The sequence below is a fragment of the Sinocyclocheilus anshuiensis genome, unplaced genomic scaffold (assembly GCF_001515605.1).
Source record: "Sinocyclocheilus anshuiensis isolate Anshui unplaced genomic scaffold, SAMN03320099.WGS_v1.1 scaffold80, whole genome shotgun sequence".
Lineage (NCBI taxonomy): Eukaryota > Metazoa > Chordata > Actinopteri > Cypriniformes > Cyprinidae > Sinocyclocheilus > Sinocyclocheilus anshuiensis.
The window spans coordinates 1047256-1061174 of record NW_015554102.1 but is presented as its reverse complement, the minus strand read 5'-3'; the positions used below and the strand labels follow the sequence as shown (position 1 = coordinate 1061174).

Sequence of the window (13919 nt, the reverse complement as noted above, 5' to 3'; positions counted from 1 at the left end):
ATCGCAATATCTGTCAAAAAAAAAAATCGCAATTTGATATTTTCCCCCAAATCGCACAGCCCTAATATAGAGAGTGTATTTTATATGTGTACACACACACACACACACACACACACACACATACATATTACTGGTACTCTCTGCACAACTCTGTATACACTGGATTGATTTAAATAACTTTAATGTACATGAACTGTGCTTCAAACACTAGGAATATAAAAGTATCAGATCGACACTCAGTATCGGCAGATACTCAATATTCTGGGATCGGATGAGGTGCACAAAAAACCTGATCGGGACATACCTAGATTTTAACATTGATAATGAGAAGCAATAAGCACCAAATCAGCATATTAAAATGATTTATGCAGGATCATGTGACACTAAGTCTGGAGTAAATTGCTGCTGAAAATTTAGCTTTGCCATCACTGGAATAAAATGTATTTGAAAATATATTATAATAGAAAACAGTTACTTAAAATTATTAAATATTTCACAGTATTACGGTTTTTACAGTATTTTAGATTTTAAAAAATGCAGCCTTTGTGAGCATAAGAGACTTCTTTCAAAAACATTTTAAAAATCTTACCAACCCCTAGGTTTAAAACTGTATTGTAACTGTAGTTTGTTTGAGTAGAATTCATTCTAGTCTCTTTGTGGTTTTGTGTGCATGTACCTGGTCTGCCTCTTGCCGTTTAGCAGTTGCTGAGCAACAGACGAGCATTTCTCAGCATCTTGAGTAACCAGCCTCAGTTGACGTAAGAGATCGTTCTCTGGGAACGACTTCTCGTCAGACTCCTCCAGAAGGACGCGAAACACGGTGACATCTACAGTGATAGAGAAAACATTAAAGCATGTCAACATATTCTGTTACACCAAATACACAAAATAATGATCTTTAAAAAAGCATCATATGACCCCTTTAAATAAGACTTGAGAGGTGCCATTGAGAGGCCAGAAGCAGAAGTGAAACTAATGAAATGGTACTCAAATGCAATTAACTTGAGTGATTTAACATTTTTATGACTGAAATAGAATATACGTAGTGTGGGACTTGATTGTCCATAAAAATTTAAATTGTGAAAAAAAGAGGAGGAAAATGTTAATACACTATTTTGCATAGTATTTTTTTCTCTCTAATCTATAGTGTCATGCCAATAACTGTGCACTGTGAGATGAGGAACATTTAAGTAAATAAAATGTCTTTTTGATTTCCTGATTGTCTTCAATTAAATAATTTTAAGGGGAATTTATCATCAAATTTATACATTGTGTATTAATAAATAAAATGTTAACATTATTATTAATAATAATTCTAATAACTACACATGCTGAAAGTGGATTCTAATTCAGAAAGATTCTAATTCAGAATGAAACTCACTGCATTTCTTGTCAAGCTTTGCTTCCATGAACTCTGTCACTCGTGATGCCCACTCATCATAGGACTCCGCCCTCTGTCGCACAGCATTCATCGTGGGGTAAAGGTCATCCAGTGTGAAACGGTAACTGTGTGGTTGAGCATTACATTGAGTGAAACTTTCACCAGAGCATCACTTAAGAAAAAAAATTTCCAAAGGCACAGCCAACAATAACAACACCATATATTTGAATCTGAAGCACTGATTAGGAGTTGAACCACTTCAATGATCCAATCAAACTGTAATTGTTTAGTCATAATCAAGTTAAATAGAGGCCAAGCTTTAGATAAGGCCAGCTCTCGTATCTTGTAGCCTGATCATTGAAGAGTACCGAAAGCAAAAGTGGAGACTCACTTGAGTGTGTAGTTGGAAACGGGGCAGGAGCAGAGGTCGTGGGCATGGTGTAGACACACCTGGACTCCTGGTCTGCAGGGACAGGTGAGAGCAGACAGGTAACAGGTGGTGCGACACTTTACGCACTGTCTCTCATCATCTGCCAGCAGGCTGTACTCAGACAATTCACATCGAACCACCCCCTATACAAAGAGAGAATATTATCAAATGATCATTTACAGATAAGTAGAAAAAATGGCACATTCAGAGTGACATTACTAATATCGCTAACCTATTAAAATGACCAATATAACACACCACCATTAATTTTGGGTTGTCAATGTTCATGGAAACCTGGAAAAAGCTATATAATATATTATATAAAGCTACTGTAATGCAAGTAGATAGATAATTTTATTAAATATATAAAGTCCATGAAGTGTGAGGATAATTGTTTTAGTGTTGACTTACGGCATATTTTACTACACACTTCCATATATGTTTGTTTTTCTCAGAGTGAGAAGACTAATGAGCACGGTTGAATAAATTTACACTATAGTGCCATCCACACAAATGGTGTCTCTCACACACAGATTTGACAGGTTTTTTTTGTGTTCTCTCACCATCTTACGGACTTTGTCCCGCAGTTCTCTCTCGTCTTTGATCATGAGCTGCATGTCTTTCTGTACGGCTGACGCCAGAACCACGTCCAGGCTGTCGGCTTTCATGGCCATATTACACACCATCTCATCATGAGAGAACACACAGTAACGGTGCAGCAGGCGGTAGTGATCCACACACTGACGCCCCAGTGGCATCTGCAAACCAAATTTACAACACAAATCAGTAAAAAAACAAAAAAACAATTATCATATAAATTAAAACTCTGCATACTCAGCTCTGAGACCTGCCCAAGAAAATCTACATTAAAAACAGTCAGTGTAACAGCAGATCGGATCCTCACCCAGTCCACTGTGCAAAAGTTCACAGCCTCTGCAAAGTTGAAGCCCTGGTTGAAGCCGCTGTGATAGGACCGTGGGAAAGTGATGACGAACTCTCCTGCGCACTGATTGGTTCTGTAAATCTAAAAAAGAAAGCGTGTGTTACTCACAGGTACTCCATGTGAGCATGTGATTATGTGTATAAACATTACTCACTGGTACTCCGTGGGCCATGAGTGTATTGGGGTTCATGATTGTGACAAGCTGGTGTAGAAGGTCTGGCTGAGACTCAAACAGTTCTGGGGCCAGTTTCTTCATGACTGCTTCCAACTGCTCAGCGGCAAAACCAGGAGCACCATACCAGGTCTTAGGCTCTCCCCTAACACATACAAACATACAATCGCAGTCTTCACACATACAATACCACTTATTTGATCAAAAACATAGTAAAAAGAGTAATATTGTGAAATATTATAACAATTTAAAATGACTGTTTTCTATTTTAATGTTTTAAATTGTAATTTATTCCTGTGTAATAATATTTCTTCTAACATGCTGATTTGGTGCTCAAGAAACATTTATTATCAGTGCTAAAACAGTTGTGCTGCTTTATATTTTCGTAAAAACTATGATACATTTTTTCACCATTATTTGATTAATAGGACGTTTAAAAGAAACAGCATTTATTTGCAAGAGAAATCTTTTGTAACATTATAAATATCTTCACTGTCACTTTTAAATCAATGCAATGCATGCTTGCTGAAAAAAAGTACTAGTGTACAAGGTTAGTTGGTAAGTTAATTATGTCAGTCTCAGATATTTTGACATTTTCTATAATCACACACTCTCCTAGGTAACTGCAATTTTATTTAGAGTAGAAACCATATTTGAAGCAAAAACATTGTGGGGGACAGAATTACAGTGAGTTCAGTCAGTGCATTATATATATATAACACTGATATATATGCCTTTTATTAAGCATGTCACTTTTTACCAGTGCAGGTAGTTGATGGAATAGCTCCAGTGGTCCTCAATGTGCCAACAGAAAGAGGAGAAGCACATGCCCACGTACAGCCATGGCAAAGTCATGCCACATATATCAGCAGTGACGTGAGTCAGCACTGATGGCGTCATCATGGCCATGTTATTCAAGTTCCAACCACAGCGAAGATATTTCTACAGCAATTAGCCGCAACAGAGAATAACAACATCAGTGATGGAAACAGGATGTGCTACATATGAATACATGTCGGAAATTGTGAATAATCTCAAAATCTGATATTGCAGTTGTACCTCATCATGCGGCGCAACCTTAAACTTTCCACCCTTGATTGGAAAACCGCTTCCAAACTCTTTCGAGGCGATGTCAGCACCATATTCCACTGTCACATCCTCCTCAACGGTACCGACCAACCTCCAAAACTCTTTTTCTACCAATTCAGTGGGAACCATCTAAAACAAACCAAAAAAGAAAAATCAACATTAATATCAATGCTTAAGGTTAGTTCATTGTTCAAACTTAGGTTTGTAAATCTATACTCATCAGAGTCAATGTCAGAGTCTCAGTAGGGATTTGTACATACATGAACAGGCATGTTGAAATAGTCTGACTTGAAGGAGTCTGCCATTTCCCCAAAGGATTTCAGAGAATAGTCCCTGCAAGCTTGCTCGAAGCCAAACGCCTCCTGAGGTTTACTGCACTCCTGCAGAAACACAGAAATAATGAGTCAATCAATTGTTGTAGTAAATCAAATTCTCTAAAACTGCAACATTGACTGGGTTCTGAACAGTGCTGTTCAGAATCAGTTGCTGCTTTTACGGACTTTTAATAATGAACAAACACTGTTATCATATACTTTATAACTCACCTGAGCCAGACACTTAGGGCACCTCCAATCACCTCTAGGAACATCACTGAGAGGCGGGATCAAGCAGAAGGTGTGGTAGCTGTCATCACAACCGTCGCATAACAACAACCGGTCCTCATCGTTCCCCTTTCCACACACTAAACACACATACAGGTCCATCTAGAGAAAGACAGACAGCACCCATGTAAACAAAGTTTTAGCGACACAATGTTTTTGAATACAGCTTATAGTTATTTAATATGAATAATTTCCCCCACATTACAACTTCACAGTACTCAAATGTTGTTTTTTAAAACTTAAAATGGTTTAAGGCAATTGGTTTCCTCAACTAAAATGAGTTAAATTAACTTTGTTATGGTTGTGATTTACATGTGACAGAAAGGCTCAGCAGAACTTACATTTGAATAAGAAAGAGGGAAGGAAATTTACCATGCTGACTGGAGGAGGGGGGATGTTTTTCTTGTAACGTGATTTGCTTTTCTCGGGTTCAGGATTTATCTCTTTTATCTCCACAGGTTCCTGCTTCACCTGTATAGGGACCTCTTGCTCTAATACACACATACAAATGCATTTGTTCATATAAAGACACTGATTTGACTAATAAAGCTGTGCTAATCACATGTTTGCTTTGCTTGACTATAAATATTACCTAATGAATACTGGCTAATGATCTGAGTCATGTGAGGTTAGATGCAAAGGTTAGGTGCTCACCTGGTTCAGGCTTGGCAACAAATGAACCCATTCTCCTCCTGAGATTGGGCCTGTTCTCACATCCCTCACCTCCCTCTGACTTGACACAGCCAGACTACAGACAAAAATAGAAGCATGTGAGTTAAAAGAAAAAAAATGTCTATTGAGCACCAAGAATGATTTCTGGAGGATCGTGTGACACTGAAGACTGGAGTAATGACTGCTGAAAATTCAGCTTTGTCATCATAGGAATAAATTAAATTTTAAAATAGATTAAAACAGAAAACAGTTATTTTATATTGTAGTAATTTTTCACAATATTACTATTTTTACTGTATTTTTGATCAAATTAATGCAGCCTCGGTGAGCATCTTTAAAAACAAAAACAAAAAAAATAAAAATAAAAAGACTGTTGTTTATATCCATACGGACATACAGTATGGACCGTTACAGAAACAAAACTGTGACAAATGGGAGGCAGACTGTGATTATAAACCTACAACATAGTTGCCCACTCACAAATGGAGTATTCACCTCTGTTTTCATCCTCTTGGCTCGTCTAGCAGGTGTGCTCGTGTCGCTGGGCTGAACGTGAATGTTTTGTCTCTGCAGCAGGTCATGGGGTTTATACTCTTTATCTTCATCATTTACATCATCCACTGATGCCTTCTGCAGACACTGAAGAAAACAAGAAAAACAACTCAACTGGTTAAATGTGCCCTTCACATTTAAAGAACATATAAAATAAGAAAACTACAATGCTCTCACGTTAAATTAATGCAGCACTTAAAGGTATAGTTCACCTTCTTTTTTCCTGTTAAACACAAAGGAAGATGTTAGGCAGAAGGCCCAAGCTGCTCTTTTCTATGGTGTGACTTCAATTTGAGAGATACAGATGCATATTAAGATTTTGTGCAAATAAAACAGTTCAGCCTTTTGCCTCACACTAAGGGGAAATATGGTTTCAGAAGGGTTGCATGAACCCTTTTAAGATACTTTTTTGGAACTTGACAGCCCATGGGAAAGAGCAGCTTGGACTTCTGCATAAAATCTCCTTTTGTGTAGAGAAAGTCAGTCATGAAGAGGGTGACAAAATGATTACAAAACTCAATTCTGCATGAACTATCCCTTTAAAAACTGGTGTAGGATTAAAAATTTTTACTCAGAAATTGATAGAAAATTTGCTATTTGCTAGAAATGGTGAATAATACTTTGAATTAAACATTACATTTTTCAGTAGTAGAAAGACTGAAATTGTATTTTTTTGTAAAACATACTCCAATAATCTTTCGATTTAACTCCAACAAACTTCGGTAGATAATTTATACAATGGTTAAAGTGTAATTTAATAGTAATTTAGGTCTGTTTTTAATCCAGAGAAACATTTAAAATTTCAATGTTTAAAAATGCAATGAAAAGTCAAAGGTCATTTTCAGGCCACCTCAGGGTTCTCCACACTGGAAACTGTGAAACTTCACACTTCACAAAATTCCTCTAAATCACCATCATCATTTCACTCCAGCCCAAAGATAAGCTATACTACTGTGTGAAAAACCTGTTAGCATGGCTATAAAGAGTGTTACATCTGTGAGTGCATGCAGGATGAAATCCTCAACATTCCCAGTTACACGGCATCCAAACTGTATGACGCCTGCTACCACTATCAGATTACAGATTAACATACAGACAGAGGATAGAGGGAGGAGAGAGAACAGCTGGAGGTGTAAAGAGATTAGCGTGAACAAAAAGCAGGTCACAGCCTCTGTGGGCTGAGAGGAGGAGTGGGAGGGGGAGGGGAGGACGAAAGGATGCAGCAGAAGTCAAAAAGACAAAAACATAGAAAGAGCAGCAAGTGAAAACAAAGACGAGAGTAGTAGGTGGAGAATAAAAGCAACATTGTCTCGGCAGGATAGCTGGGGGTTTGGTGAGGGTCAGGACAGATTGAATGCTGTCTGTCAAAGAAACACCAGTTCGCTCCCATTTGTCACCCAAACTCAAAAATAAAACAAAACACTGGGTTAAAAAAAATAAATAAATAGACACACACACAAACAAACTGACATAAGCAGCAAAAGGAAATGTTTACATATCAAACATAAGAAAGTGATAAAGAACCGGGAAATATTTAGTTTAAAACATTCACAAAAGAGTAATAAACTACTGTATTAACATAAATCCATACATTTAAAAGATGGATTGTGTGATTTTTCAGAGAGCAGGAGCACATTTCAGTATGGCAGTAAGAGCCACAGCGACTACTAAATGAAACATTCATTGCCACAGTACTCATAATGATATCACATCCTGTCCAGATTTAAATAGTCAGATGGGGAAAGTAGAAACATACCTCCTCCAGCCCAGGAGGTGCCACAAAACTTGTCAGTTTGGCTGCAAGGTCAAGAGCCTGATGTGGAAAAGAGCACCAAACATTACAAAGAAAATGCCAGTGATCTCTGGGTCAGAGGTCACAACATCTCTAACAGAGATGTCAAGCATTCAGTCAATGGAAAAAAAAAATTAGTTAGGCTCCAAGATACTTTTCATATTCAAATGCTCCTGCATGTGATCACTGAGTGTATTACAAAATGTTGAAAAATATTTATATACTTAGTTTATATTTTTCTATAGTTAATACAATTTTTGTTGTACTATGTAAATATTACTGAAATGATTACACTTTTTCATATTAATATTGTAATATATAAATATTATTAAATGTATTAAATCACATAAATATATGATGGATTCTTCCATCTATGAAAGGCAGCAGCTTACAGTGTGTAAAAAGTTATGAATACCATGTTGTGCATTTTGCTAATTGATATTTGTCTCTAAAGACAAAAGTAATTTGCAACCACATTTAGCAGAGGCTGTGGCACAAAGAGCAGTAACACTTGGAAGATTGGCACGCAATACAGAAAACAAGCAGCTAAAACACAATAAAACACACTTAATAACCACATATTGCATTCATAAGCACAGCATACTCAATCAGACCTTAATGTAGAAACTAATACCGCTAACCCTAAAAGCCCAGCTTTAACACTGCAGACCAGCTGTAACCGGACTCCTAACCCAAAACTCCTGCATGACTGCTGAAAGCTTTATGGAGAGTGTGTGATATATCGATCTGATGTGTTTAGTTTATATGTTAAACTCACCAGCAAGTTTGTCCCAGACTGGAAGAGGTGGTACGGGTACAGGACCCTCTCGTAATGGGCTCTCAGGTGGGACCCCACAGCTTTGCCTGGGGCAAACCCCATTGTCATGGCAATCTTCGTCCATCTCCTCTCTCTACAAACTAAATCGAATCCACCCTCCTCTGCAACCAACTGGCAGATTGAGAAAGAGTGTTGGACTTCATTGCAAAAAAGATTATAAACATTCAATGCTTTTGTTTTACTTGGTCAATAATAAAGAACTCAGTGGTTACATGAATTCCTCTGTGACTCATACAGAGATGGGTAACAGGTTTCAACTAAAAATATTGAACAGAGTCATAAGTGATGAGGCATATTAACTTATCCAGTCCGATAAAGAAGCCTGAATGACAGACTCACTCACTTTGTTGAGCTGGTACAGATCGAGGATCTTCCGCTCCACATGTGGAATTTTGAGTGTGCATCCTTGTAGTTCCCAAAACTTGGCAATCTGGTCCAAGAAGTTGAGTTTAACTCTGGTTTGAGCCTGTAAGAAAGGGGGGAGGGTGATAGAAGAGCCAAGAAAAAGACAAAATAAGATTCAGAAACATTGTGAATGGTGCATGTTAATTATCAAGTATCTCAGAGATGGTGTTATTTTAATATCAGATATTTCAAAAGACCCAAATTCTGCTGACAAGACTGTGACCATTGACCTTACAATGCACAAACACGCACCCTTCAGTTTCACTATATTATCTCATATACACAATGGCTTTTCAACAGAGGTGATGAAATTTGCTAAACCCTGACCCTAAACCTAACCCTGTAACAAACCTGTTGATATCAATAGATGATTTGACAGATTTATGAGTTTTTCCATACAGTGAGCACTTCAGATGACCTCGCAAGTTAGTTTTCAGCATGTCTCACTATATTTGTGGAGATATTTTAAAATATCGGGCCCTCACAAATATAAGCAAATTTGTGCAAACTAGTTTCCAGCTCAAAGCAAAATTGTAAAATTACCTCAAGCTCATTGAGTCTCTGGATTCGTGGAGTAAAATGAAGTCTGTCAACGTCACATGCAAATGGAGGCTGCCAATCCTAAACACACACACAAAGCAAGCAAACAATCAGTGAAATTACATTTCTCTTTCTTTTATTGATATTTATTTTAAATGGCTTGATTTCTGAGTATATTTAACTTCTACGCAACGTCATAATTTCGCAGCAAAATCAATCTGTGACATCCAATAGGGATCAATTAAGCAGTTGTACAGTCCAGTGCATTCTACATATATTTTTAGCAAAGCTAAAATTTTCACAAAAACAAACTTCAGCTCCATTAACTGCAAATCTAAACAACATAATATGTCCTTGAGTCGAGCCTAACTCATTATTACTGGGGTCAGGAACACAAACATGGTCAAAACAAGAGAGGCTTTATGAAAGACATCATTTTCATCTTTAGCTTTCTGATTTTCTAAATTCATTAGGCTTTGCAGGTTTGTGACGTGAATTCATCAACATAGCACACAGACAGGCACACAAAAACATGGCTTTTGAATAGGTGGTGACTGTTTTTCATGTTTACAGATAAGGCTTTCATACTGAGGGTACTGGACACTGATAATTTAAACAGACACACAAAATTATCTACACAAACAGTCAGTAAATACATATGGTTGAAACAATACATATTGCCTGAGCCATTTTATTCAGATTACATTACTATTCTTCTTACTTGCTAAATATTTTCTTTGCATTCATAAATTTAATTGAAAGGATCTGAAAGACAACCCTGTTCAAATGTGACTGGAACTTTGTGGTCTAGAATCTTGTGAATGTGTGTCTGCCTAACAGTGGCTAAATGTGAACTAAAAAGCACACGTTCACTCACACGCAACCTGCTGAAGATGGCTAAACGGTGGAACTGTGGTTTTCGTTCAGCTCAGTCACCTATATAAAACCTTTTCAGACCACGTTTAACACATTTCCTTTGTCTCCAGCCTCCCATAACCACATGCTTACAACTGCATTCAGAAAAACAGCAACACATATGCAATCATGTCTCCAGATACACACAATGTAATTAACGGTTTGATTACCGAGACCAGACATTACCCCCTTGGGATCAATAAAGTGTTACCCTTTCTTAGCCAAAAAAAGTCACCTCAGGCTACAATTATCACAATTAAAATGAGCTGCAAAACCTCACATTTAAGCCTCAGAATTCAGAACGTAGATATGTTTGCTTTCATACATTTATAATAATAGTGTAATTATGTAATCAGCACATGAAAAAAATGTTTTATTCAGAACTTTAAACAAATCTTGCCTCATAACACATAAATTGCATATCCAAAGGCACACCATTTGAGAGTCTGTACAACAAACCACTGTACATGAGATCATATATACAGATTTGTGCCCTACATACGAACGATATTCACCACAATCCGTATATTTGACCTCAGCTACACAATCAAGAAAATGAAGGTAAGTTCTGTGCATATTAAATCCATTTACCACATTATTTCCTTGTTTGCTGTTCAAGCAGCATAGTTACAGAAAGACACAAAATGGCCAGATGGTTCATTCACTCCATAGCTCGCAACATGGAGGACGCGCCCGGCCCGAGGGTATACATAGGTTTCCGGGACCAGCTTATGAACCGAACCGAGCCTGTGAATCACTTCACACGGTCCAAATACTTTAAAACGCGTCAGAATGCAGTGCGCGTCTATGATGGTGTTGGAAAGCAAGAGGCCATTTGGGAAACATTCTCAGCTTTAAAACCCTTACCAAAACATTAAGTTACTTTTTTGGTTATTAATGTCATCACTGATACGAAGCCGTCGTCCTATAATGATGCTTGACATATTTTGCCAGTTAATAATCGCTTGTTTAACGTAATTACGCGTTCTCTCAGCTGCCACCTCATGCGTGGATCACGTCACGTAGCTGCGAGTTTAATGGATTCATCAGAACTGGAATTCACATCAAACCCGAAGCCAGAATCAGAACCAGCGGTTTGATCCAGAGCGCGTCCTGGACACAACAGACGGAGCGAGAATCGTCAATAAATAAGTAAACAGCGTTTAAAATAACATGGAACCTAAATATGGCTATGAACTACATTTTTTAAATGTCTATAAAAATGATTGTTAAGTACATATTCGGTCTCTCAGACACACAAAACCATTTTCAGAGATAAATAAATTATAATATTCGTGGCACTGGGCTCGTCTAATGTTCACTCACATAACCTATAAAACATAAAGACGCCATCAGAACCACTGAAACCCTTCAAACCGGTTTAGACAGGTTCGGATTCAGATTAACGCCGAAAGGCTGAACCGGGTCATTTTGCTAATATGTGAACTATATTTAGTTGCTAGGTATAAACGGTAATTAATTGATTGCATTATTCTCTAATCCGCACACAACCACTTTTTTGCAACAGAAAGCATTCGTTCTGACCAGAATAGATTATATAACTATATAATGATGGTATAATTAGTTTATATTAACAATTTTCTCATTAAGGTAATAGCCTAATGCAATAAAAAATAACAAACAAAACTCAATTTATGAATATATGTGTATATACTCAATGTGCTATGGTGAAAATGAAAGGAAATGTTTATTTCCGCATTGGCAGGTATCTCTCGGTCTCTTGATGTTTTTTTTTTTGTCTTATCTGTCGACATTAAATTCTCCATAAAAGTACACGGAACTCATTAAAAGCCTTTTTAATCAAATTATGAGGTAATGACGGGGGTTTCTGTTCGTCAATGTCACTAAAGATGCAGAAGCAACTACACCAGTACTAATAATTCAATATACATAAAAATAAACAATATTCTATATCAACGATAAACACTAACAATCAGCAAACTAAAGTGTAAGTAAACGTGACGTTTAATCCAGCACTAGAACCGAGCCAGGCCGTTAACCATACACTCAGCGACCATAAAGAGACATTTTCCTGTATAACATTCACACATCCGCGACGTTTGTGGATCCTGGGCGACGTTATTGCGCACATGATGCCTAGCTACACACAAAGCGGTTCGGCAGTGCTGTCAATGCGCCGCCATGTTGAGACATTTCCCTTTAATCCGAACTCGGAATCACTCCGCAGATCCGGCCCGGTTCAGACCGTCCGGACAGCACTCACCGGCGGTGGTCGAACCTTGCAGATCCCGGTTTTCTCGGCGATGGGTCGGATTTTATTGATAAACGCAAACGGGTCTGCAAATTCCTCCCAACTGGGCTCGAACACCGGTCAATGTCACTAAAGATGCAGAAGCAACTACACCAGTACTAATAATTCAATATACATAAAAATAAACAATATTCTATATCAACGATAAACACTAACAATCAGCAAACTAAAGTGTAAGTAAACGTGACGTTTAATCCAGCACTAGAACCGAGCCAGGCCGTTAACCATACACTCAGCGACCATAAAGAGACATTTTCCTGTATAACATTCACACATCCGCGACGTTTGTGGATCCTGGGCGACGTTATTGCGCACATGATGCCTAGCTACACACAAAGCGGTTCGGCAGTGCTGTCAATGCGCCGCCATGTTGAGACATTTCCCTTTAATCCGAACTCGGAATCACTCCGCAGATCCGGCCCGGTTCAGACCGTCCGGACAGCACTCACCGGCGGTGGTCGAACCTTGCAGATCCCGGTTTTCTCGGCGATGGGTCGGATTTTATTGATAAACGCAAACGGGTCTGCAAATTCCGCCCAACTGGGCTCGAACACCGGACACTCGGGCGGTGGGGTAAACTCGGCCGGGCCCCGCTGGGTCATCCTGCAGGTCCGGTTCCGGAGCAGAATCGAGTCGCTCAGCGAAGCGGAGACAGAACTTCCTGGGATCTGCAACACAGTCTGTCCGTCCTTACTCCCCCAGTCCGGCGAACACTTGAACACGAACAATCAACACACACACGCGCGCGCGCGCACATGCACACACTCACCGTGACGTGACTGCTCTTAGGCTGAGAGCACATCCGCTCAAAAATCTAGAGACAAAGCGAGCGTGTCCACTCATTTGTAGCTTTGAAGAATCACTTAAAGGGACAGTTCGGACGTGATATTTACCGTTTATTGTTGCATTATTTAACCCGTTTGTCTTCTATACGCGTAACGACTACAGCTCGGAAATAAGTTGTTATTCGTTTACATTAGTGCAGGCGCTATTCATACTCAAGAAACAAACTAAACATACTCCTCACATTTACGTCGCATTCAAACGAAAGTTCGAACTGTAGTTATTTACAGTTTACTCTATAATGAGGTGTTATTTTAAATGAAAGACTCAAATCTTTTTATTTTCAAAGAAGTCAATTTTTGTCAAGCTCATGTTACATATACCTATATATACAAATAGGGCCCACAGTAGAAGCATACAACTGTGAGTAACAAGGCATTACAAGTTCAAAAGGCACTTTTGAATTGTACGATTACGTCAAAAATCTACGGAAAAACTACGTTAATTTAGAA

General features: G+C 38.3%; 1 protein-coding gene across 2 annotated transcripts in view; it reads right to left on the bottom strand.

Moving 5' to 3' along the window:
* LOC107669637 (lysine-specific demethylase 5B-B-like) overlaps nt 1–13381 on the bottom strand; it is a 27966-nt gene extending 14585 nt beyond the window's left edge. Inside the window, exons 1-19 of one of the 2 annotated variants that reach the window (XM_016461956.1) lie at nt 13165–13381; nt 12577–12667; nt 9420–9497; nt 8815–8937; nt 8412–8582; nt 7598–7654; nt 5770–5928; nt 5272–5365; nt 4990–5108; nt 4561–4719; nt 4276–4395; nt 3986–4144; nt 3687–3868; nt 2909–3071; nt 2716–2835; nt 2375–2569; nt 1773–1954; nt 1382–1506; nt 677–827 (exon numbers count right to left, since the gene is read on the bottom strand). In XM_016461956.1, the coding sequence (XP_016317442.1) occupies nt 677–827; nt 1382–1506; nt 1773–1954; nt 2375–2569; nt 2716–2835; nt 2909–3071; nt 3687–3868; nt 3986–4144; nt 4276–4395; nt 4561–4719; nt 4990–5108; nt 5272–5365; nt 5770–5928; nt 7598–7654; nt 8412–8582; nt 8815–8937; nt 9420–9497; nt 12577–12667; nt 13165–13226 (2510 nt within the window). In that variant the 5' untranslated portion in view covers nt 13227–13381. Of the gene's footprint in view, nt 1–676; nt 828–1381; nt 1507–1772; nt 1955–2374; nt 2570–2715; nt 2836–2908; nt 3072–3686; nt 3869–3985; nt 4145–4275; nt 4396–4560; nt 4720–4989; nt 5109–5271; nt 5366–5769; nt 5929–7597; nt 7655–8411; nt 8583–8814; nt 8938–9419; nt 9498–12576; nt 12668–13073 lie in introns of both variants that reach the window. The other variant, XM_016461957.1, reaches the window with a different exon arrangement.
* Nucleotides 13382–13919: the final 538 nt, after the last annotated feature.